Source organism: Biomphalaria glabrata, chromosome 1, assembly GCF_947242115.1.
Source record: "Biomphalaria glabrata chromosome 1, xgBioGlab47.1, whole genome shotgun sequence".
NCBI lineage: Eukaryota > Metazoa > Mollusca > Gastropoda > Planorbidae > Biomphalaria > Biomphalaria glabrata.
Genome location: NC_074711.1, coordinates 83,295,790 through 83,318,186, shown reverse-complemented (window position 1 = coordinate 83,318,186; position 22,397 = coordinate 83,295,790). Strand labels below are relative to the sequence as shown.

At 37.0% G+C, this 22,397-nt stretch overlaps 1 protein-coding gene across 1 annotated transcript; it reads left to right on the top strand.

Moving 5' to 3' along the window:
- The first annotated feature begins 946 nt into the window (after nt 1-946).
- Nucleotides 947-22,100, top strand: LOC106054597 (uncharacterized). The gene is made up of 5 exons (XM_013210525.2): nt 947-1,645; nt 13,396-13,610; nt 15,012-15,260; nt 16,562-17,444; nt 18,247-22,100. The coding sequence occupies exons 1-5, from the start codon at nt 1,426-1,428 to the stop codon at nt 18,501-18,503; spliced, it is 1,824 nt and encodes a 607-aa protein (XP_013065979.2). The 5' UTR covers nt 947-1,425; the 3' UTR covers nt 18,504-22,100.
- Nucleotides 22,101-22,397: the final 297 nt, after the last annotated feature.

Sequence of the window (22,397 nt, the reverse complement as noted above, 5' to 3'; positions counted from 1 at the left end):
TGGTATTGCTCTAGTCTAATGTAGGTATTCTTTTGTTATAAACCTCAAGATTCTATTTTTAAACGTATTCATATTGTCTTTTCTTGTATTGTAACACCTTCTTATAGATGGCCAGAAACTAGCAAATGTTAAAAGTTTGTCTATCTGGGAAGCACTTTATCAGCAAACGCCAACCTAGATGATGAGGTTGACTTCCGTATTGCTTGTGCCAGTGCTGCTTTTGCTAGACATCAAGAACAAGTATGGCAACGGAGAGGACTCAGCATATCCACAAAACAGAAAGTCTACAGTGCAGTGGTTCTTCCGTCACCTCCTAAATGCATCAGAGTCCTGGACCTTATGTTCTCGCCATATTAAAAAGCTAAGCATCTTCCACCTACGCTGTCTAAGGAAAATTCACAAGGTGCTTTAGTCTGACCACATACCATATACTGAAATCCTACACTTGTCTAACTTGAACAGTACCAATGCCACAGTAAAAAAGTCCCAATTTCAATGGGCGGACATGTAGTCTGAATTGTTATCATAGTTTGCCCAAACGAATTAATATTCGGCATTTAATGTAATATATGTTTTTATTAAACATTGGTTTTCATTGTATTTGTATCCTTTTGTAAACAAGTAGTCTTGTTCACACTACAGATTTTATTAACATCTTATTAGAAAATAAATGAAAACTTGATCGTTTTGGTTTATTATTGATAGGGTTATATAAAACACCAACGAACATTCAGAATTCTTTACTTCCTTTGTTTCACTTGACTTTATATTTTTGCTTAATTGTAGTCTCCCCTTTTTACTTTCTAGCGTCGGCCGGCAGGGTAGCCTGATATTTTGGATTTACCAGGATGTAGATACAGGTGATTTCCCGCCCCTTTTCCTTATACCACCACCACTCTTCTTTGGTCTGAGTTCAAAAAGATGATACCGGCAGCAGGCGGCGCAGACTCCGCCACCCCGAAGTCCCCCAAAGCTGAGGAGGTAGCTATTGTTTACCTGAGCGTGTGAGACCCGGGGGTGCTACCACGCGACGTATATTAAATCTGATCTGGAATAAATCACAAATAAATCTTTGCGCCTCTCTAGGCAAGGTTTTTACTGATAGACGACACGTTTGTTGGGTATACAGCGCCGGACTTTGTAAACATTCGCAATATTTCTTTTCAAGACATTCGCAATATTGTGTTTCTTTAATAGTTATACAGACGATTATTTTGGTGCTTTTTTTACATTTAAAAATTAGCTGGAGATATTGTGATTATTCGAAAGATAACTTGATAACTTAAAAAGAAAAATCATTTTAGTGCTTCCTTTACGTATAAAGATTCGCCGGAAAGAGTGTGATCATATTCAAAAGAGCATTTTAAAAGAAAAGATAATTTACTACACTTCTTGAAAAGTTAGACGTATTCAATTGACATTACAATGGATCTCAAGATATTGACGCTTGTCTTTGTGATTGTGGCTCTACTTAGCAACAGTGAGGGGTCTAAAAAAAACAGACGTTCAAAGAGGAACCACGTGACGTGCCGGCCAAACTCTTTGGTCCGCTACCGAGTGACCGTTCACACGTTGTGGTCGAGGACAATCTTTCCAAACATGTTTCCTACATACAGACCTCATGCCCAGTGGTCAGCCTTAATTGGTAAGAAAGCATTCTCATTTAACTGTGTTACTTAGAGACCTGAGACCTCAACTTGACTGGACTGGACATTGCATTATCTCTATGTATAGAAAGGACAAGGAACTGCGCTGGTTAAGTGATGATGCGCTTGGCTTCCGAACCGGAGGTCCCTGGTTCGAATCCTGGTGAAGACTGAGATTTTTAATTTTGGGATCTTTGGGTGATCTTTGAGTCCATCCAGCTCTAATGGGTACCTGACATTAGTTGGGGAAAAGGAAAGGCGGTTGGTCATTATGCTGGCCACATGGCACCCTTGTTAACGTAGGACACAGAAACAGATGACCTTTACATCATCTGCCACAAGATCTGAAAGGGGAACTTCACTTTACTTTTATAAAAAGGACAAACTTTGATTCAAGAACCACAACAATCTGAAACTTTCTGTAGATAGTTATAATAATAATCACGTCAGTTGATGTTGAGTTGGTTTCTAATTTCAATAATCTTAAATTTTAATTGTTGTTCAATAAAAAGAACAGACTTACAATATTTTAAATTGGGAGATTTTTTTTTGGGGGGGGGGGGGAAGAGGGGCATTGTGGAAGGGGTAAAACACTGATCTAACCGCACCGGGTGACACCGACCCTAGTGACACCACTATGCGCATGCTTAGAATGGTGATACATTTTAAAAAGTTAACAGTCGTAGGTTCGAATCTCGGTGAAAGCTGGCTTTTGAATTTCGTGATTTTTAAGGCGTCCCTGAGTCCACCCAACTCCAAAGGGTACCTGACTTTAGTTGGTTGGTCGTTGTGCTGGCCACATGACACACTGATCGTTAACCGTTGCCCAAAGAAACAGGTGACCTACAGATCGCAAGGTCCGAAAGGGGTTACTTTACTTTTTCATTATGTGCACGCGTAAAAAAAAAAATAGTAAGCCTATATTGGAACGAAAAAAGTATGAAATTTTAGGGTAAAAAAAAAATTAATATTAATTGAACAAAGTAATTTTAAAAAATTGGGTCAAAATGTTTAACTTGAAAGTAGATCTGGAACATTCGTTTTGCCTGCGCTCGGTATAGACAAGAATTCCAAATGCCATATACCGGCATGCAGCATGCCCTCATATTGATGTAGAAGTAGGCTACTACAAAAATTCAAACAAATTAAATCCTACTTAGGGTTATCAGACGTCCGACAAAATGAGTACATGTCTTCCTTTTGAGGCCATGTCCTTCTTCCGGCAGACTGTGAAAATATCCCTTTTTCACACCGATTTCTGATTTTAATTCACAAACTTTCATACATAATGTATTGCTATGCATACAGTTGGTCCTACCAAAGGGATATTGATGCATTTGGTGTTCTTTGGTGTGACCAATACTGGAACTTAAAACTATTTTCAAGATAAAGAATACCGGAGATGACTTGTTTGTTCTTTGACAACCTCCTTCCTAAACAATGTGTTTCTGTATTCACGTGGAACCTGCTTCAAGATCTGTAATTAATTTTTTTCTATTGAGACCGCAATTTCTTCACTGGTAAGCTCGCAGCCATGACACAGTGGGCATAAGAGAGAAAAAAACTTTACAATCAACGTTCACTCAATGAAAGGCATTTATTTAACATCTGAATATAGTTGTTTTGCACGGAGGACTCCTATGTTTGTGTGAATGTTAAACTTATCTTCTTCTTATCTTATAAAATACAGACGTTACTTCAAAAAAGATGATTACGTCCTACGCGTGTTCCTACATCAATCTAGCCGTGCATGTTAATGAATTCCGCTCAGTTATCAATCAATCAAATCAAGTCTTTTTAATTCATGTAAAGCTGTTTTACGATTTGAATTGTTATTATTATTATTATTGTTATTATTATTACTTTGCCATTTGAGTCAAGTAAAAAACTAACATAATTAAGTTTGTCAATAGGCCCCTATCTATAACGAGACCTATTTATATTGATTTAAATTGTTATATTGGTCTGAATTTCAAAACGGTATAAATTTTGGACCATGAAAACTATTGATGTTTTTAAATAACTGTGCCTTTATATAAGTCTTCAGTGTACTAATAAAATCTGGAAGACAAAATGTAGAGCTCGGCGATTAAATATGCCTGACAAACAAACAACATTCTAGCATTTATCGGAAGGAGGCCATATAGTAACGACGTGAATATTTTCCTTGGCTAACAGTATAATGCAGCGATGCATCTTTTGGGCTGCTCTTAACAGACAAACTCAAAAGTAAAGTAGCAATAATACATAAAACACTGAACCATAATCTTCAAATACAAAAACAAAATTTAATAAAATACTCTGAAAGACACAAAGATAAAGGCACATTCCTCGTCCCATATGCTAGGACAAATTTGTACAAATACTCCTTCTTCCCTAGTGCTATTAGAGCATGGAAAGGGTTGCCTGAGCTAGCCAGGAAAACCAGTGACTTGGCAGAATTTAAGTCATTGGTTAATATGCATGACTAAATGCATGACGCGTAGGACGTAATCATCTTCTTTTTTGAAGTAACGTCTGTATTATATAAGATAAGAAGATAAGACAGAAGGCTACATGGGAGATTCATAGATTGCCTGAAGAGCAATGTGCGCGAAAGATTTGCAAGGTCTTGAATGAGACGACTGCTGAGATGATTGTTTCATAAAGGGAACCTTGGGGTGTTCTAGCTCAGGTCCAGCTGTTTCAATCTAATCTACATTTTCGTCTATTTTATTTTATTTTCATACGACCACATTAAGTCCTATTTAGATCGCCTCCACATTTAGACTGTATTTATTCTACTACACTGCTTTCAGATTAGAAGACCGCATTTATACTTCTATTCATTGCCTTTAAATAAAAGGCAATGTTTTATTTAAGATCGGATTCACAAGAAGACTTCATTGAATGTCTCTACAGCTCGCCAAAAGAAGTAGACAAAATAAAGACTTCTTTTTTTTTTAAATTCGGTCAATTTTAATTCGATATTTTTTTTTTATTAATATAATTTTATTAAGTCATTAATTTGAACTTTGGTAGTCTGCTATTATCTAGTTAGTACATGTAGTCATTAGCCTTGCAGAGTTAGCGTCCTTTCAAGGGTTCAACATTGTCCTCTTATTCAGCAGTTAACATTCTTTTCAATCTAGCAGTATTGCAATGCCAAAAAAAAAGCAGGGGGAGGTAAACTTTTCTCAATAATTTTTTGTTTGGTCAGGAACTCTTGTATATGTTTGTGCTATTGAACGTATTGTGAGCTCAAATGTCCCTCCTGTAGTACTCTGGTGTCTAGTCCCACCGTGATATATATTTAGAACTTTTTGCCCGCCATATGATGAGCTAACAACTGTATTGTGTCTTGTGCCTCCCACGCACCTCTCTGGCCGACACATTGAGAAAGTGATCACGAACACCAGAACACTCACCTAGGCTAAATGAAGCCCTCACAGATATAGACATGTTGTCTTGACATTTCAACCAATCTAAGCTCTATTCTAGCAAAGAAAAATAGTTTCTTTCTGTCCGTCTTCTGTCTACGGACGTAGATCTAGACCTACGTCATATACGTCTATTTTAACTCTTTCTCTCCGTAATTATTTTTTCTCATTCCGATAGTATTATTCGTTTTGCTCATTTGTATTTCACTATCCTGTTAGGATTAAACGTCAACAACTTTTTTGTTTGTTATCAGAAAATGTTATATTTGGTATTTAATTATAGGAGAATGCACGCACTTTTTACACAACACAAATTAAAATTTACAAATCCAAAAACCAATTTAGTTTAATGGGAGTCAAATCAACGTTGGCATCGTCCATTAGGAGAGAAAGAGTTAATAAGATATGTTTCACTTTGTTAACACAAAAGATAGGTGGGCGCGGTGGCTGAGTGGTTAACGCTAGGGTCCTGGGTTCGAATCTCGGTGAAGACTGGGATTTACAATTTCGGGAATTTTTAGGGTCCACCCAACTCTCATGGGTACCTGAGTTTAATTGGGAAAGTAAAGGCGGTTGTGCTGACCACATAAGACCATGCTCGTTAACCGTTGGCCAATTAAACAGATGACATTAACATCATCTGCTCTATAGATATAGAACTTTACTAAAGAAAATTCTACATGATCAGACTATGTGTGTGTGTGTGTGTGTGTGTGTGCGTAGTTTGAGATGTACTTTAGGTACCGTAATTAATTCTCAGCTGTTGATTTGTTTTTTTACTTGTGTTTATTAGCTATAAGTTATTCCCGTTGAAAATGACGGAACAACTTACGTTTAATGTTGTTTTCGTTAACGGAAATGAAAATGACAGTTAACATAAGGAAAACTTGTAATATAATCTAAATGTTCAGTTGATCAGTTTTTGTTTTTTTTTGTTTTTGTTGTTTTTTTTACTAGGATATGAGAAGATTAGTAGAATGGACAAAACATTGGTGAACTTGATGGAGGCCGCCTCTGAGTTTGTGTGATAACACAAACTCTCTTTGTAATCTTGTTTTTACTAGGATGTGAGAAGATTAAAAGAATGGACAAAACATTGTGCTGGCTTCACTGCTCTCCCGTATGATTTGGTTACATAAACATTACTACTTGCTTCACATTGAACTTTCACTATACATACCAGAGAAAGAAAAAATTTCCGACCATACGATCTATAGGGCAGATGATGTCCAATGAAACAGACTCAAAACGTCTTTATCGCGGACTATGGGCAGAAATTTCGAAGGGCCGAGTAGTACCTCATCAGCCTCCCCGGAGCTGTAGTTTTTGGCATCACTTCCGAGGTGTCGATCGACATCTAGAGTACTTACTAGACGAGAAGATTCTACATTCAATAAACAACTGTGTGTTTATTTCTTCTATACGTACGAGTCTTATATTGTCAACATCAGGAACCAGCTTCTATAGACAGACTAATAAACTCTTCACGAAAGAAAGGAGGGGGGGGGGGGTATTGTAAGATATTTACTTGTCTACATGGAAGCAATCAGAAAGGCATCTCTCGATGGGGAAAGCCTCTCTTTGCCCAAGTGCTATCACATGGGCCTTTGCTAAAATAGAAACCCTGAGCGACATCTCGGGTCAAGTACTCGGCTGACCCGCAGGCTAAAACCAGGTCAGGGTGACATCATGTTTTTCCCGCCATCAGAATATTTTAACGTCTGGTCTTCGTCAGCCATTAGTGGTTGGAGCACATGGCTTGCGGTTAATTTACTCTCCAGCCCAAATAGTGTGATTGCACAATTGCAGCACAATACAGGGAAGAGAGGAAGGGGGGGGGGGAAGTTCGCCTATACCCTCCAACCCAAACAAACGGCGCAAGGCAGACGTAAAGCTTTCTCCTTTTCATCTTTTACTGTTGTGGTCGTTGTTATTGTTGTTGTTGCCAAATGTGGATAGGTGAAAGTTGTCCCCTCCACCCTAGGCAGTCTGATGCCACCGAAAGGTGAAGCTCAGCACAAGCCAGCAGACAACTAACACCTGTAGCAAGAGTTTAAACACAAAAGAACAAAAAAAAAACACTTTTTGCCTTTACATTTTTTTTTTCGCTAAAAGCTTTGTAGAAAAAGTATGGGTAATTGTATTTTTTACCTGTGTGCTAGTAGATTTGCGGGTCCGTATGTAGAATATGTTCCAACTATTTAAAAGTCTGTATGGTATATAATTTTACGCCCTATTAGAGAGGTTGTATTCAGTGATGGCTACCTGCTGGCTACCTACTGATTCTTGCGAACATTTTCTTGCGAATTAAATACCTGGACTTTTGATCCGTTCAGAAAAATAAAAATATGCCATCGTCTTCCAATTCAAAGACTTTGGAAAGTTCAGTCTTCTGTGTGGCTACCAAGGCCCGCTTTGACCTTCATGTTTTGTCACCTCTGACGCAGACAAAGCTGTATTATTAGTTCCATTTACGCCGTCTGTGCATGTCATTAGCGGTTGCCCTCTAGGTCTATGTTTACATCTATTCACCTTGGTCTAGTATGAGTTCTCAAGCTGTCTTTTTTGGGAAAGCCACTTGCAGCCAAATGTTTTCCTGTATGACAATAAAAATAAACTGACTCCTGTGCTGATCTTTGAACCGTTGCCTACGGACGTTAATGTTTCGCCTACCTTCCGTAAACAAGCTTAAAACAAATAAGCAATATATTTTTAAAAGTATTTAACTCTTTCTCTCCGCAATTATTTTTTTCACGTTTTGAAGGAATTCTTCATTTGCTCATTACTATTTCACTACCCTGTTATGATAATGCTCCAATAGCGTTGTTCTTTGTTATCAGAAAATGTTGTATTTGGTATAGAATTAAAGGGAAATGCATGCTCTTTTTATATAGTTCAAAGTCAAGTTTATAAATATAAACATTAATTTAACTTAATGAGGTCAAAATCAACGATGGTATCGTCGATTAGGAGCGAAAGAGTTAATTTTAAAAATAAAAGCTATCTAATGGAAAGAACCGAAAAAAGCTATACCTCATTACTGTAGGATTAGGCTCCCTTTTTACAATAAACAAAATTAATTAAATTACCTCTACTTGATTTAACTAATGGATATTTTGTTATTGATTTATGTGTTGTCATCGACTATGGGTCATTATGCAAAAGTTCAACTTGATCCGAGAATGGAAAGTGGGAGAGAAAGACATGTACAAAACGTAATAAGGGGATTAACTCCACATTTACAGCCACTTCTCTCAAAAAGTAGCATTTATTTCTCTTTTTCGATAGCAAACAAAATAATTTATTTAATTAATTAAATAACTGGTCAATTAATTTTAATGATTCATGCTTTTTTTTTTAAATACAACAAATAATCGTGTAAAGTTTAAACTTGATACGAGAATGGGTGTGGGAGAAATGACATGTAAGAAAATTGTACCAGACGGACAAAATGATATAAGATTTGTTACAAGGTGAGAGGGAATTCTCTTGAAATACTTTTTGTATTGAATTCAATTAATTACATGCCTTTTAGGCGCCAACTTGCCTTAGCTGACATAGAAGAGAGCACCTGGTTGCATGCGGCCTCAGAACGAGACAACTGGAGGTTACTTATAAAAGCCGCAGAATACACATTTGAGACCAAAGAAAATCCACTGCCGAGGACAGAGGTAGAATCCGAAAATAAAATGTTCACCACCGGCGGACAATGGTTATGCTTGCCCTGGATGTGGTAAAATGTAGTTCACAGCTGGGGCTGCGTAGACAGGAGAAATACTGCGTTCTTCATTAATCTTCGGACTTGAAGACATGCTTTATTATTATTACATGCCTTTTAGGAAACAAGTTCCTTCAAAGAACAGAACCAAAAAAAAAAAAAAAAATTTATGCTACATTGTCTGAACTAAACCATCCCAATGTTGTTGGTTTTATGGAACTTATATCAACTTGGTCTGTCTGTCTGTCTGGTACAAAATGATTTTACACGTTATTTCTCCAATTTTCCATTCTCGGATCAAGATGAAACTTTGCACGATTATTCCTTGACGAAGAAAATACACGAAACATTACAAAAATTAACAAATTTAATCAATTACATTTGTTTTAAAAGCAAAAAAAAAATGGTGATAAATCTTGCAGTTATTGTGCGGTTATTTCTCTTATATGGCGATCTAATAGAAGCCGCTGGTCGCCTACTTTTACGTTATACGGATGTATGCAAACGCGACATGAAGCTCTTCAAACTCGACACTAGCTGCTGGGAAACGTGGCACTGGATAGATCTACATGGAGAGAGAGAGCATAAAGGAAGGGTCTCGGATTGCAGATGCCATACACAACAGAAGCAGAAAGAAGGGTGATAATGCAACGGCGCCTGGTGATCACATATGTCCAACCTGCGATCGCAGCTGTGTATCAAGGATTGGTCTCTTTAGTTACACAAGAAGTTGCAAATGGAAAAGATCGTCTCTCGAGACGTAAAATGCCACAGATTTCTCTTATGTATGCTTTGTTTTAAGTATTTTTTATTTCGTTAGTTTTAAGTTTAAGTACCGAGCGGTCCAACGTTGAGATGGTAACGTATTAGAACCATATAAATATAAATATCTTGAGGATTCAATAATATTCTAGCATGCCACTTAAACAGCTCAATAAGCACAGCTCAGAATCCTAGTCAAGACTCCCAAGTCGTCAGCCACCATGTCACAATGTTATTATTATTTAAAATAGAAGGTAATCAAAATGTTTGTTAAATAAAATTTAGTTTCAACACATTTGGCGTACATCTCTTAAAACATTGTGGTCTGTGTGTTTCATTTGTCAGCCCAAGATGGTTTCCCAAATTTAAAAAAGTAAGAGAGAAAACTTTGTGTTACAAACGAACTCTTAGTGCAGCCCTGCATGTCTTTGTATTCATAAACATGGTTTCAAAAAACTCACACATAAATCGAATTTACATTGACCGAGAACTGACCAATAAGGAGCCACAACCAAACGAGCTCAATGTGTTCTTGAAAAACAAACTCTTTTTTCACCTTATATTAAATGCCTACTTATAGATAATTTATGATAATTTGCAAATAAAAAAGGAAGCGCTTTGGGCTATCCATTACTTCGAACTCGATATATGAACTGTTTTGTTTTACATGTTTCGGATCTTTGAGTCCACCCAGCTCTAATTGGTACCTGACATTAGTTGAGGAAAAGTAAAGGCGGATGGCCATATGACACCCTCATTAACCTTGGGCCACATAAACAGATAACCTTTAAATCATCTGCCCCATAGATCACAAGGTCTGAAAGGGGAACTTTGCTATTTAGTCAGTAATTAGAAATCTTGGAAATGATATAAGTAGGTCTATTTAGACCAGGGGTTCTCAACCTGTGGATCGCGACCCCCTTGGAGGTCGATTGACGATTTTCCATGGGTCGCCTAAGACCATCGAAATTGTGGATTGTTATTGTCTACTCTTCAATTGCTGTATGTGTGTGTGGGGGGGGGGGGGGGAGGGGATCGCGGCAGAGTGGGGGATTGTAAAAAGGGGTCGGCGAGCATAAAAGGTTGAGAACCGCTGATTTAGACCTTTAGAACTTCGCCCCTGTATCTGCTAACTTCATTTATGAAGATCATTCAGACACCTGTTTTAAAACGTATTTATATTAATTTACCCTTTTAACTCTTTTTTCTTTGATGACGAGTATACACCTGTGTAAACAAAGTTTACGATATGTTCGTTAAACCTATCAGCTTTTTTCTATATTAATATAATTGTTATCATTTATGTCATATCATTTTCACATCGTCTTGAAATTGGAAAGAAGTGTAAATATTTATTTGTTTATGATATATAGTTCAGTGCAATATGACCGCCTTGCAGATATCGCAATATTGTGTTAAGAGATCAAAGGCTTTAATTAAACGAAGGAGATTTCATGCAGTTGAAACTTTCCAAACACCAAGCCGGAAGTTCTTAATCCATTACAGTTGTTTTCATTTGGAACGCTGGGAGAATTCTCATAATTGAGTCAATCGCAGTTATCTGATCTTTGTTTATATTAGTTAGATCCTGTTATTTAAAAAAAAAAAAGAAAATAAAAATTTAACAAAAAGACTACGTTTGGCAGACGTTTTAAAATAAATAGACAAAATAAACAATGTCAAGGACATAAAGTTGAAGGATCACTGATGCCAAGCAAACAAAAAAAAAATACAGCAGTTTAAAATTTTTATTCTGCAATACACATACACATATAAACATAGACCTATATATATCTATATTATATCTAGACTGGAAATCGGAAACAAATTATTATCCGCGATTGATCAATTCACACACACACACACACACACACACACATGTGTATATATAGATAGATAGAGAGAGAGATAGACAGAGAGAGAGAGAGAAAGAGAGAGATTTTTATGTATGTAACTCTTTTTCAAGCTGTAAGGGATGTCGCCCCAAATCTAGGAAAATCAATCTTTTCTGTTTAGAAAAGTAATGATCTTTAGTTTTCAAAGTTTAGAAATAATGCAAAATCATTTCTCAGATTTTCTTTAGAATCACAGAATCACATATCTATATATTCACGCAAATATATGAAACAAAGCCATTTCCTGTTAGTTTCCATTGAGATAATGTTTCAAAATCCTAGATCGAAATAATTCATGTCTGTTGATTTTAATCATCTTCTGTCGATTTAAATGGTATAATTTTTCTTACTTGTTCGATACCAAACAAAATAATTAATTAATTCATTCATTCATCATTAATTAACTAATTGGTTCATTTTTTATTATTTTTTGTTTTGTCAGTTGCGAGAAATAATTGTGAAAAAAATGTCAACCTGATCCAAGATTGAGTGTGGGAGAAATAACGTGTACAAAAATTGTACCACACAGACAGAGAGAGTTGAAAAAAGCTTAGTACAAAATAATGAAAAAGGGGGTGTATTTGTCTCTCCTACTTTATCACGTCCTGGAAATCCAAACGCGACGATAGCCCGTCTTTCTAGAACGGTAAAGCGAATTAGAAGTTTCACTGTGTCAGGTTACTGGGGCAATCTTTAGGATTCTGGGTTAGGTCTCTATGTTGACCTACCTGCGTATAGTTTATGTAATGTTATGATAGATCGTTGACCTGGCAGGTCTCACTGACGCAGCCCTCTGACGCAGGTGAAAAATGAACTCACACGATGTCTGTCATCGGTAGCACGAGCTGGTGATGGCACGTGAGTCGCGAGTATTTTGAATGTTAGGATTGTATCAAATAGTGACTATAAACTGCAATGGAAGGTCTTTTTTTTTATGTCTGATAGCTAAACAGTTTCTATACAAACGTAAACATTTGTTTTAAAATCTTCGAGGTTACCACAGGGTAGCAGATGCAGAGACAGTTACTTTGGTCTGAATCTGGATGACTTTCAGAAATTATATTAATATTGGGTCCCCGTTTAGTCCTGTTTCCATTCCAAAGTCTGAAAAAAAAAACAGTATTTAATTTCAAGTTTATCATGAAATGGTGAAAAAAAACATGATTGAAATTTTATATCCATGTAGCCCAGGGGTTCTCAACCTATGGGTCGCGACCCCCTTGGGGGGTCGATTGACAATTTGCCAGGGGTCGCCAAAGACCATTGAAAAAAATGGATTGTTATTGTCTATTCTTCAATTGCTGTGTGTGTTCGGGGGAGGGGGGGGGGGGTCGCGGCTAAGTGGGGGATTGTAAAAGGGGTCGCCGAGCATAAAAGGTTGAGAACCGCTGATGTAGCCCACTGGCACAATGAGTTAGCAAGGAATCCTACCTTTAAACAAAAATAGAAATGCTCCTCAACTTGGTTAGTGAGTATTTGATTATGTTCTGGTCTTGTTGTTTATTGTATCCCACATTTGAGGCTAAAAGGGAATCAACTCTAGTGGACAGACGTAGACGGCGATGACATCATGAATCTATAGACGTTTATGTCTGCGCTGGATATGACAAATAAGTAGGTCATATCTAGGACTGAGTAGCCGCGTAAAATACACTTTTGACGAATCCTTTGACCCAAAGACAAGCCCTGTGGAAGTTATAATAAGAATTTGTGTTATTGTAGAAATTAACTAATTTTCATTTCTCTGGCATTGCCAACCAACTAACTTCTAAAAAAAATCGTTAGAGCCGTTTTCGAGATCCGTGTCCACCCAGGCTCCAACCAACCACCCACCAACCCAGAACAACAACGACGAAACTGTCTCTCTTTGTCCTTGTGTGTCTTGAATCCCATAATCATTGCCAACTTTTCTGTATACAAAATGTTTATCGTTTGTTTGTTACGAATATTTGCAGGTCGGACACATGGACCTGATTATACCCTGTGGGCAGAAGGCCATAACGCTAGCGCAGGCGTCAAGGCGTTTGCTGAGTTTGGAGACTCTAGCCAGCTGGACCTTGTTTCTACCCAGGGCTTCACGCACGTCCTGGACGCGTTCATCGCCCCGCCCATACAACAGAGTGTTGGTCAGACCTCAGCTGTCGTATTTCTGGACGGGAGACACTCACGAGTAAGTAGAAACAAGAATGTCCATTAATGACCTCTATCAATTTTATTTTTTAGACCATTTCTATAAGTAAAAACCTTGCGATCTATAGGGCAGAGGATACTAAGGTTATTCTTCTAATCTTCTCAAATCCTAGAAAAAAAACAACAACACCTGATCATCAACTTAACATTTAGATGTAGATTCTATTATAAGCTGAGTACCAACTGAGACCAATAATAGGACTCACAAAATGTTTGTAGTTTAGCTCACGATAAGACTTTTTTTTTAATCAGTCAAGAGCCAGCTGTACCTCGTTTCTACCCAATGCTTTTCGTTTGACATTTCATTACCAGAAGGGAAAAAGATCTTTCCTCACTTTCAAAAGAGTTCTCTAATGTTTTTTTTTTAATCTTATTGATTCTTTCTAGTAGGAAACGAAACAAAAATGGCGAATTTTTTAATTATACCATTATTTAGCTCCCGCGTTTCTATATCGCTTTCTCTTCTTTATTTTTTTTTTTTACTGTGTTTTGTTGCTTATAGAAAGTAAACAGGATCTTAGAAATGAACATATAAACATAGTGTATTTTCTGTGTCATAAAGTTGTCTTGTAAATCTCACAAGAAATTTATATAAAAGAAACTATTTTTGATGACATCTTTATTGCATATTAAACAACAAAAATCTTGTAAAGGATTTAGGCCTAATTAATACTGGCTTTATCGGTGCTTTTCAACCTTTTGTCCCTGTATTCCCCTGATTCTTTTTTTTTTCATTATTTATGTGAGGTTTTTTTTCTATCTATAGGGCAGTTGATGTAAAGGTCATCTCTTTCTGTGGCCGACGGTTAGCGATCGCGTCATGTGGCCAGCACAAAGACCAACCGCCTTTACTTTCCCCAACTAAATACCCATTAAAGTTGGGTGGACTCAGAGACGTCCTATAAATCCCGAAATGATGTGCTTGTTTTTTTTTTTATTTTTCTGAATCACTGTCTGTTATTTAAGAATGTATGTTCTAGAACCATCGAGAAAACTGTTTATTGTGAATGTAGATTAGTAGTAAGGGGTTATTACATCGCTATTATATTTTTACAAGTTACTTCTAATTAATTGGCACTGATTGGTGGGCATTTCCAGGTTAAGCTAATTAACGAAACAACAAACAAAAAAAAACTTCTTTATTTATACGCTGACGTCAAAGCCGCCCCAAAAAATTTGTAAACAATCACTCCACAACGTTTTAACTCACACACACCTACACGCCCACATACCTACATGCCGACACACCTACATGCCGACACAGACCTACATGCCCACACACCTACATGCCGACACACCTACACAGACCTAACCGCACACACACGACCTTTTACCAATGACGTTACCTAGTTAATTATTGCTCTCATTTATCTTCTCTCAGGTCTCTTTCATAATGAAGATCGTTCCAAGTCCAGACTGGTTCATTGGCGTTAGCTCTGTAGACCTGTGCGCGAACGGCCGCTGGAAGAACCAAGTACGAATGGACATGCACCCGATGGACGGCGGCACTGACCAGGGCTTGACATTTACTTCCCCCAACTGGCCCAACGTGCCGTTCGAGCCCATCTCGACCATCACGTCATCCTTCCCAGACCACCCGGCTAGTTCATTCTACTATCCTGATCTTCCGGTAAGTTTCTAGTATTTGAATATTAAAGACTCTCACGACTCACTTCACAATGTCAAGGACGCTGAATTTAACGTCAAGGTCGCCAATTTAAAGAAAAAATTGCTAAAATGCTAAAATCACAAGAAAGATTATGCTTACTATAAGCTATTCCGACAAGACCAACGTCTAATCTTTCGACTCAGGACCGGACACAACAGAATGCGACAACACATGTACCGGAAGCTCAAAATTGAAACCAGTGAAATCTGCCCATGTGGAGTATCACCAGAAAATGCCGACCACGTCCTCCAAAACTGCTCTCTCTACCAAGAGGCCCGTATAAGACATTGGCCCCAAATCACCCCTATAGAAAGAAAACTATATGGAGAGCTCCCTGATTTGGAAACCACTGCGCAGTTCATCTCATGTATTGGTCTAGTCATATGAACACTCCAACATAACAATGAGAACGATGAAGAAGAAGAAGAAGAACGTCAAGGTCGCCAATTTAAAGAAAAAATTGCTAAAATGCTAAGTGTTATTTTGTTATTGAATGCACTAAGCAATAATTTTAAAATGCACAATTAAATATGGGTGTTGGCCATGTTTTAAAAATAAGTTATACATTGTGCCACCGTCATAGAGTGAAAGTCTAATAAATTTATATTTATAGCGCTACTTTCATGCTTATAGCATGCTCAGAGCGCTTTGGTCCAATCTCATTTGTGGACCAGTGGGGGGAGGGGGTATCTAGGAGTTGGTTTTCCGTGCTGCCTTTAGGCTCTCAGTAAGCTCTGCTTGAGTCGGGTGTCGAACCTCGAGCCCCCCTTCTAGGTAGCAGAAGCCAAGCCAAGTTCAAGCGCACTTAGCCTCTCGACCACGCTTCCCACGATGCATAGATATTTGTAATATATAATGCTTCCTCCGTTATGAATTTGTGTGTGTGCTATAAATGGAAGAGCTTTGAAAACTTAATTCTGCAGTGCTAAAAAGGGCACTAAATTATCTGATACCTTTAAAAAAAAAAACTATAGAAAAAAAACTCCCTTTATTTTGTACACCGGATACACCATAAAGGCTAAATATTTATAGTTTTTCTGCCATGTCTGAAACTCTCCAATACTATAAGATAGGCAGACAGACGGACTTGCAGGCAGGCAGACAGATAAATAGATATAGATAGATAGATAGATAGATAGATAGATAGATAGATAGATAGATAGATAGATAGATAGATAGATAGATAGATAGATAGATAGATAGATAGATTCTACCATAATTTCAATTGTTTACACTTTTAACTAGATTGCATTCTTTTACAGGAATTGCCTCCAATCGCATTTGTTACCATGGAAATCCTATCCGAATATAGACACAAGCAAAAATTTTCAGAAGTCAATCTAAATGAGACACCATTCGGAATCACTCCACAACTAGCTACTTTGACAACTAGGTCACCAATGACCTCAGGAGCGCAGGAAGTCTCGACTGAGCAGAAGATGTCGGAAAGATCGCATACATTGGTGACAGAAACACCTTCGACAGTCGCACAGGGGGAAGAGCAGACAAAGACTCTCAGGCTGTTGGACATTGACGAGCTCAGAAAGCAAGCCTCCAATCAAGAATCTCAACCCGCTGAAAATTTGGCTGCATCTCAACGTGAAAACAAAGCGCCGAGTCCAGAGTCTAAAGATGGACATCTCAAGTCTTCTTCCGAGAGTGACCAAGAAGCAACAACGAGCAGCCTGAAAGTTGACGACGTTGCAGAAGAGAAACAGAGTGTTGTCGGCATCATAAACGACCAGCCAAGACCAGAACAAACCAGCCACGATGATACGTCACATCAGCCTGTAGATGCCACTGCTCCAGCAGACGTGTCGAGCCCGTCAGACCAAACTGAGAAGCACCAGTCTAGTTTTAAAAATGTTGAGGATATCGAGCCTACTGAATCCCCGCACGAGCCAGAAAGCACAACTCTTCTCTTTGAGCTTATTCCACATCTAAACGATCAAGCCAAGACAAAACTGAGACAGACAAATAGAGATGAAGAGAGAATAGACAAACCTAAGTCTAAGCCTGCCTTGAGGGAACTTTTGATTGGTCAGCCAAGAACAAGCCAAGCATCACAATCCAATAAAATAAACATCCCTCGAAAAGATGAAATGAGTTTGAACTATCCTCAAAACGATCAGAACCCAATTGAAGGTAGATCTAGTTTGTCTTTTTTTTTTCCTTAGCTACTTTCCATTTGATAGACTGGGAAAAGGGACTGAAATGCATTAGATTTTTTTTTAACTATCATTTCCCTTGCGTCTTTGAAATTTAGAGTTGGACAGTGACTATAAAAAGGTCGAGTGTGGTCTAAAAATGAGAGTAAATTTATCATCTATCGTAGTTATGCATATCATCTCTTTTGAAGGAACGTCTGTAATTTATAAGATAAGATATATTGACCACAATTTATAAGCTTAACACAGGGGGCGTAGCTATGAATTTTCCATCATTTAATGGCCCTGGGGAGGGGGGGGGGCTTGACCTCTATGCATTTTGCGAAATATTCAATATCTAATGTAAAAAAAAAAACACTCTTTGGGGGCCTTCCTCAAGTGGGATCGGGGGGGGGGGGGATTACCAAATGTGACTTAACAAATACAACAACAGTTCTTTTTTTCAACTGATTTTTTATAACCCATTCTTCAAGATCAGAGCGCTCTGGGCTATGGTCCCATTTTCTTTTGTGGACATAAGGAGAAAGGGTATCTGGGAGGTTTCCGTGCTAGCAAACACAACTAAGCTCGAAGCTGGACTCGCGAGTCCTCTTGATAGGTAGCTAAATGTGCAGAACAATCTAGACTTATAACACAAAAATAACAAACAATAACTTACTAAAAAGTGTGCATTTCATTTATCTTAACTTCTTACTTTCTAAAAGTGTTCAAATAGGGTCATATATATGATCGTAAAATGAATTTTAAAAAAGTTAATTGTATGCGTATTTGTCCAACAGATGGTCCCGCAGTCGACTGCCTTGTTGACCACTGGTCACCTTGGAATGCTTGCTCCGTATCCTGCGGCTTTGGTAAACGAGAGCGAACACGCCAAGTCCTTCAGTTTCCACAGAACGGGGGGTCCTACTGTCCGCTTCTGAGACACAGCGAGACCTGTGGAAGTATGAGAACCTGCAAGTGGAATCACTTCTCTTCCATTTTCAACAGCTCCAACAGGACACGATCTAACTTGAACAGACTTCAAAGGCGAAAGTGATACAGATAATGGTTGCTAAGTGGTTTAAATCTTTTTCTTATTGTCAGATTTATAATGGATATGTTTGTAAGTAGAAAAGCAACATTAAAAATGAGAAGGCCATTTAAATGTTTTTTCATTCATAAGGCATATGCACTTCAAATATTAATGCGCAGTGTTCCTTTGAATGGAAGTCATTTGTTTCTTTTGTTATGAAATGATAGATGCACCTTATTATTCAGTGAAGCAAGAAATTTAACTAGACCCATTGTGTAGCCAATCAGGACAGACAAATCTGTATAAAACACTACCAGTAACTACGTAGATCTAATGGTATCAAGTAATGGCCTTCTATTCCTTCGAGATCTTAGCTGAACACAATCTCGTTACCTGTCTGCAGGGAAATAAGTTTGAAATAACTATAGAAAAACAATTTTGTTTTGAAGATCTGCTTATGAATAGGTCTGGAGTCATCTAGCTTAGTTTGCATATAATTTTTTTTTGGCCACTCGTTTTTGCTTTTCTATTAGCTTCATGGCCAGTTGCTCTAATCAGCAATTTCAGCTTTTTGCTAAAAACACTGTTTCGCCAATGTGCTGGGTTTCTAATCTTCCTAGATTTAGATTTATTTTTGTCACGGTAAACTTACTGTCACTTTGACTAAATTTATATCTCTAGATAATTGAATAATGAGTCTTGATAGGCTTATCTATTATATTCTAAATCAGTGGTTCCCAAACGTTTTCTTTAACGGAACACTTCGCACATTCTGAGTATCTAGCGGAACATTTGGCTTATTTTGTTTAGAGAGATTAATTCTCGTTTTGGCCTACTAGTTAATTATTCTGGTAACTCGTTAAACACCTAGTCAAGCCTCGTAGAACTCTAGGGCTCCGCGGAACACAGTTTGGGAAACACTGATCTAGATGGTGGTCATAGGTACATTTTGTAAGACGGCAAGATGTGTATTGCTCGAGCCTGTAAGCCAACAAGTGTTATAAATATTGGAATGTTTTTGTCTTGGTTACTTCTATTGCTGTAAATATAAGTTGACTTTTTAAAAACTATTTGTTACTGTTAAGTGAAATAGACACAAAACAAATATTGTGTGCTGATAATTTCATTCGATTGTGCTTTGAATTTAAATTGATAAGTTTTCTGGGTCCAAGAGGAGAAATATAAATTTAAATCAAAAAAAAATATATATCACTTGTAAAGTATTTTTGACATGAAATTAATGCTTGCAATCGAATGTAAATAATTGTTTAGTCTCTTGTCATTACATTTTTTTTCCCTGTGTGTGATTGGTGTTTTAGTGATAGAGCAAGCTTCGCTATGTCTGTGCGATACGTGATAAGCTAATAAGTAGTCGACCCTTGTTTTACTGAGCTGTATGGGACCACTGAAAGAAATATGTATTAGGTACAAGCATGATACTTAGCACCGTGTATTATATGTGGATATTAGTTAATCAAGCATGTAGAACCATGGTTGGTTTCCTGGAATCTAATCAGGGCAAGAGTCCATTGCTTTGGCTTAAGATTGGAGAACGTAGAGTGTGGTGAAGAAAATTTAGCGCTCGGAAAATAAAACGGAATAAAAAAATGATTATTAACTTAATTAGCTTTAAGGGGGGGACTATAATTTACGTAAACAAGAATGGCATTAGCGAGTTTAAGGTAAAGCAAGCTATTATTACAAACTTGTACATATTTACTTTTAATTATTCATGAAATGTGGAAATGAGGACAGAAAACCAACATAGAGGAATGTTCGGGTAATATTGACCTGCGGCATAGAGGCAACCACTTAAAAAAAAAAAGAAACTTTACATAGCAATCACAACTCTCTTGAAATTTGATTTGTATTTGTATCTACTTTTCTCGGATATAATAATAATGATAATTTAATGTATAAGTTTATAAAGCGCTGTTAACAAACATAATTAGTATTTATAACTAGAGACAGATTTAATTTCTACCCAGTTAAAGGCCTTCGTGATACACATGAATGGTTTACCTGAACTGATCACTGTCATAGCACATGTTTGAGAGTTGGCCAGAAAAGAAATGGAAATGTTTTTCTCTCCAACTATTTTGCTTTGAGGTTATCTTTGCGCTTTAAAAAAAAAAGCGTATATTTAATCTGTCATTGCAATTTGACTAAGTCACTAACGTATTATTTCTTTTTTTTTTAAATTGTAATTAAACAAAAATGTGGTTCTCTAAGTTCTAAATTACTTGTATGTACCTTTAAAAAGCTAATTTTAATTTATTTTTATTGAAAAAAAATGTGTATTGGTGTAAATTTTTTGATCATGTATATTTATTTTGAAGCATATATATTTGTATACATTTAGTAAGAGTGTGGGTGCTCACGCTGCGGCTCTAGCCAACCCGTGGGGTGACCGTTAGTTAGAAAAGTGTATCTCAGCTTATAATTGTAGCTCTGCTTATAATTGTAACTCTGCTGTTAAATGTAGCTTTAGATCAAGATTCTGTGATTGCTTAATCTCTTCTCCTGAAGTTAACTAAAGTCTCACACTGTTGCATTGAAATCAGTGTCCTAGAGAGCCTGGACCATAATTGCTCGAGTTGGGCGTGAAGAGAACGCAAGGAAAGCGATACATTAAAGGGAAAGAATTCCTTTAAATTTCTTATGATTACATTTTGTTATACACACCTACAAATAAAAAGTAAAAAAAAAAGGAAAACAATAAAAAAAACTGTAAGATAAACTTATATTAGAAACTTAGGCATCAAACAAGCTTTATGAACAAATACGATTTATAATCAATTCAAATTAGTATCTTATGATTTCGTGTTGATTTCGAATGTTATAAAAAAAACGATTTTGTGAACTAGTGGGATGTTACATGTAAAAATTTACCAGTGCAATAACTAGACTGTGAAACCGACTAAGTGGTAACAAAAATTAATGGTTTGTTCATACCTGTAAAGTTTAAAAAGTGATTGATAGAGATTTAGATAACCCTATGCTGGACAGAGACATTTGTTGTTCAATCCTGTTCGAAAGGGCTTTGACTATTTCAGAGTATGCCCAGTGCAGAATTCACCCTAATTCCATCACCCTCTCTACCGAGCTTTGTGGGTGATGGAAAATGGACCGTAGACTAAACTCCACTTTGAAGAAGCATCTCCAAACTTTTCTAGGCAGTACTTGAAGTACTTTAATAAGAAAGATGTGTGGGTTAATTGATTATTTTATTTATTTCATAGTTTATAATTTATGGACACACGATTTTGCCGATTATTACATTGGTTCTCGCTGGTTTAACAATTACATGGGAGTAATGATTCACACACACAAAAAAATATGATTTGTGTGGAAATAATAGGATTAATAGGACTACACATTTTTGAATGGTAGAAATCACCAATGTTAGGAAGTAAAAATCTGATTCAGAGAAATATGTTGGCGTTTCAAAATGTAAAGACTGTTATATGAACTTTTTAAACTGTTTTTTTTTTCTTTTTTGTACATAAGTTTTTTTGTTTTAAGCTATACCTTATTTCGTGCATACACTATCCTAATGTTTGCGATTGTTGTTGAATAATAAGAACAAAATAAAGTATTGAATGTTTAAAACTTTATAAAGACATTTGTGAATCTTTCAAACGTTCTGTTTGTACTGAATAAAAAAAAAACATTGCAAATATAAGCACGTGTACACTAAAGTGTTTATACACATGCAGGAGAGGTCTGTACAACTTTCATATTAGGCACAGCGCCTGGGAAGAACTCCCTGGGCCAGGAAGAACGTTGTCCCTGGCATGAAATGGAGGCAGGATCATCACGATGAAGCATGCAAATGAATCCCGTTAAGTCGTAAGAATAGAGCTTAGAAAATTGTTAAGTCACTTTTAGCTTTTCAACTAAAACGATAGGCCAGAT